Source organism: Lactuca sativa, chromosome 8, assembly GCF_002870075.4.
Source record: "Lactuca sativa cultivar Salinas chromosome 8, Lsat_Salinas_v11, whole genome shotgun sequence".
In the NCBI taxonomy this organism is placed as follows: Eukaryota; Viridiplantae; Streptophyta; class Magnoliopsida; order Asterales; family Asteraceae; genus Lactuca; species Lactuca sativa.
In genome coordinates, this window is record NC_056630.2 from 32,745,997 (window position 1) to 32,750,229 (window position 4,233).

The 4,233-nt window shown below is 34.6% G+C and overlaps 1 protein-coding gene across 1 annotated transcript; it reads right to left on the minus strand.

The window, feature by feature from the left end:
- Window positions 1-837: 837 nt before the first annotated feature.
- LOC111906948 (uncharacterized) lies at window positions 838-2,424 on the minus strand. The gene is made up of 5 exons (XM_023902735.1): window positions 2,328-2,424; window positions 1,954-2,204; window positions 1,505-1,881; window positions 939-1,452; window positions 838-867 (listed from the first exon to the last, which is right to left on the minus strand). The coding sequence occupies exons 1-5, from the start codon at window positions 2,422-2,424 to the stop codon at window positions 838-840; spliced, it is 1,269 nt and encodes a 422-aa protein (XP_023758503.1).
- Between the last annotated feature and the right edge of the window lie 1,809 nt (window positions 2,425-4,233).

The following is a 4,233-nucleotide window of genomic DNA, read 5'->3' on the forward strand; positions in this document are numbered from 1 at the left end:
TGTCATGATTGAACTTAAAAAGGCACCATGCATACATAAATGACCAAAATACCCTTTTTATGTCATGAGCATAATTAAAAAGGCACCATGCATACATAAATGACCAAAATACCATTTTATGTCATGAGTGAACTTAAAAAGGTACCATGCATACATAAATGACCATAATACCCTTTTATGTCATGAGTGTACTTAAAAAGGCACCATGAATACATAAATGACCAAAATACCCTTTTATGTCATGAGTAAACTTAAAAAGGCACCACACATACATAAATGACCACATCATATGTATTCAAATACACATACTTTTAATCCAAACAAATTACCATCATCCTAATACACATACTTTAAATCCAAACAAATTACCATAATCTTAACACGCATATTTTAAATACAAATAACACAAAGGAAAAATCAACACTAATCAATTAGAAGAGATTTTCCCTTAGAATTTCCTGGATCATCATCACCACCAATTCTCTTGCCTAATTTCAGCTTCAAGATTCTCTCTGACTTTCTTCTCCTTATCCTCTTCAAAATCTCTGAGTTTGGTATAACCCTTACCTGCTGAACTTGAATAATAGGAGCAACCTCCTGAATTTGAACATTATCAACAACTTAGACATTAGGAATTTGAACATTACCACCCTCCTCGGCTTCCTTACCCACAACAGTCTCCCTACCCACAACATTCTCATCACCTTTATAACTTCTAGGTGGAATAACTTGCATAGGCTGACTAAATTCCCCTGCACTACCGGATTCAACATCAGTAGGAGTAACTTGCATATCATTTTGAGTAGTATCCATCGTATTTGGAGTCATTTCAACCTCTTAATGTTGTTGTGGTTCACTTGTACTACCCTATATGATATGATATAATTATGTTAGTGGCAAATCAAATGTAAATAACTTTTAATTTTAAATGGTTTTACTTGTCCTGTATTTTGCTTCACACAAACTTTTTGTTTCTTCTGTTTCTTCACATTTAACTTTTGGGGCCTTCTTTGTGGACAAGTGGTCTTGTTGTGACCTATCTCCTTGCATATACTACATCTAATTTTCTTTCCAGCCTTAGAAACCATGTGTGTTCCTGTATTTTCTGTAGTGGCTTTCTTCCTATTAGTAGTTGGCATACCAAGCGTCCTTCTACTAATAGGAGGCAATGGTGGAGTATAATTTGTCTCTAGCCACATGTCACTGCCATTCATGAGGGAAATTTTGTAATTGTATGCCTTCTTAAATGTGGTGGTGCTAAACATGTTGTCTACATAGGCTTCTACATCCCTATTAAGATAGGATATGATAGCTACATAATGAGCACATCCATATCCATTTAATTGCCACAACCTACATGAACATGTTTTCCTTTCTAAGTCCACTTCATATGCATCTGTTGCTCCCCTTAACTCAAATTGGTTTAATCCACTAGGTAGTACCTGGTAATGCCTTTGAATTTTTTTAAACAAATTCACATTGTCCCTTTAATTCCATGTTGTACATTTTGTCCATCATGTATAATCTTAACTCCTCTAACATGGTTATTATGGGCTTCTTCCTGGCATCAACTATTACATCATAAAAACTTTCAGAGAAGCCATTTTCAACTGCATCACAACACCTTCCAGCTTGAAAGAAAGCTCTTGGCCATGTTTTAGGATCTTTTTCTATGAGATATTGATGGGCATATGGGTTCAATGTCTTAATTTCCTTCATCACAACTTTAAGAGCATGCTCAGTTGTGGCTTTAGATGCTCTCCTAAACAAGGTATGATATATGGCACCAGTGGATCTCTTCTGCAAATTCTGGCAAATATGTCTCGCACATTGCCTGTGATCTACATATGGAAACAACTCTTTAACAGCCTCTATCAAACCCTAAATTAAGAAAAAGATTTAAATCAGATAGTATAAAATAAATATAAATGAATTACTATGTAAAATACTAACCTTATGTTGGTCTGACATTAAACTGAAGCCATTGCCTAAATTTAAGTTTAGATCATCAATGAGAAGCTCTAAAAACCACTTCCAATTTTGCTTGATCTCCACACTAACCACTGCCCAAGCAATATGATATATCTTGCCATTTACATCCCTCCCAATAACACAAAACAATTCCCCCTCACAAACACCTTTAAGAAAACATCCATCTAGTTCTATTATCCTTCTACAGCATTCAGTCCAACCTTGTTTAACTCCTTGAAAACAAACATAGAACTTGCTAAATTATTTCTTTCCATCTGGACCATCCTCCACATCTAGTTTCATATTTGACCCATGATTTGTCCTTAAAATCACATGACCATATGACCATAGCTTACCATAATGTTCAACAAGGCTACCTTCAACAAGATTCAGTGCATACTTCTTTGCTCTCCTACATTGGCTCATACTAACTTGGATACCAAACTTGGTCATTCACTTTACCCTAAGCTTCCTTACACTCATTTTCTGACTTTATACGATCTTTTTGGTATAGTGACTCCCAATCCATGCATATGTCACAAATTATCCAAACTTGAAGTTCCTAGCACAATTATGATAAGCTTTTAGTGACTTGATTTGGAAGCTCTCTTCATCACTAATCCAAGAAGCCCATAATCTAAATGTGCAAGCACCCTTGTTACACCTCACCAAAAGTCTTTTCCTATCATTTTTTTCAAAACACAATTGATATCCGTTAGCCACAACATAGTTGCACAACATTAATTTTACTTGCCCTAGACCCTTAAATCTCATTCCTAGAATTGGTTTTTATTTTTTCCAGTGTAATAGCTCATTAAATATGGAATGAGTTTGGATGTTAGGTTCAACTTCTCTCCCATTATCATCATCTACAATTTTGTTATCCTCCTCCTCATCAACATATAACTTACTCAAGAAAGGATCATTTGATGTCCTATTTATATGCACTACATCCTCATTAAATTCAAATGCAACATTCTAAGTTCATCTATGTTATCTTCATTTTCACCATCAATACAAGACTCATGTTCATCATCATTATTATCTTCATCATCAAACCACCCATCAACACCAACCACAATATGATCCACATAAACCGAAATTACACCATCTGTTCCATAAGCATCAAAAATAAAAGCAGCATATTCCACATCATAAAATGGGATTAAGCCCTTCCATCATGGAATTGCCTGATTCGCAGTAGTAAAACTTTTTACACTCTTCATGCATGAAATATTCACAGAAGGTCACAAACTCAGAATAAGTCATAAAGGAAAAGTCGACATTAGTGAACATGGCTTTCACACCACCAGTGTAAGAGAAAGGATTTCGATTAAATACCCCTTGGTAGTTGAGTTCCACAATCGCAAACACTCCATTAGGTTCCGACTGTGCCATTGATGTGACTTCTTTGGTTCTTCAACTCGATCACAAAAATGCTTCACAAACCCTAAATCAGTTTCCTTTACAACTGAATAATGAAGACGGGTGAAGTTCGATAGCTGAAGACAAAAGGCTTTAAGCTTCATATATCATTTATTGACGTGGTATATTTCACGTGGCATCAGATTAGCCAAAAAATATATATTAATTGACATATATAAAATATCAACCGGGAAACCATTGAAAAGTATGGAAAATGACTAAAGTAATATGTCATATACGAGTTTAATGGTCTAACGTACCAAAAAAAAATTTAATGACCAAATTAGCCAAATCGAAAAAGTTTCATGTGCTACAGTGACATTATCTCAACTCACACATATGATTTTTTTTTCTGGTTTATAACTGTCTCACAACACAGACAACATGTTCTTTTCTTTTTCTACTTTCATCCATCGATATATCATAAACGCACATGTAGATTTGTTTCTTGATCTCATACCCTCTTTCATGTAGATTTCTTTCGATTGCATCTCGATAGAAAATGAATTTTCAGGAGGTAGGGATAGATATTGAAGACCCCCCCCCCCCCCCTTTCCGATTTCACATAGGTTTTCAGTGATTTCACTATGTGCATGTATGTATTTTTTTTTTCATTTTATGAAATCAATTTATGTGTGGGTGTTAATCTCATTAATCGATTTGCATTTGCATTGGAGACCTCAACTCTCTCTCTCTCTCTCTCTCTCTATATATATATATATATATATATATATATATATATATATATATATATATATATATATATATATATATATCATACGTGAAGAGGTTTGAACCGACTTGTGCTTTTTCCCACCACCATCGTGGTGGATAAAA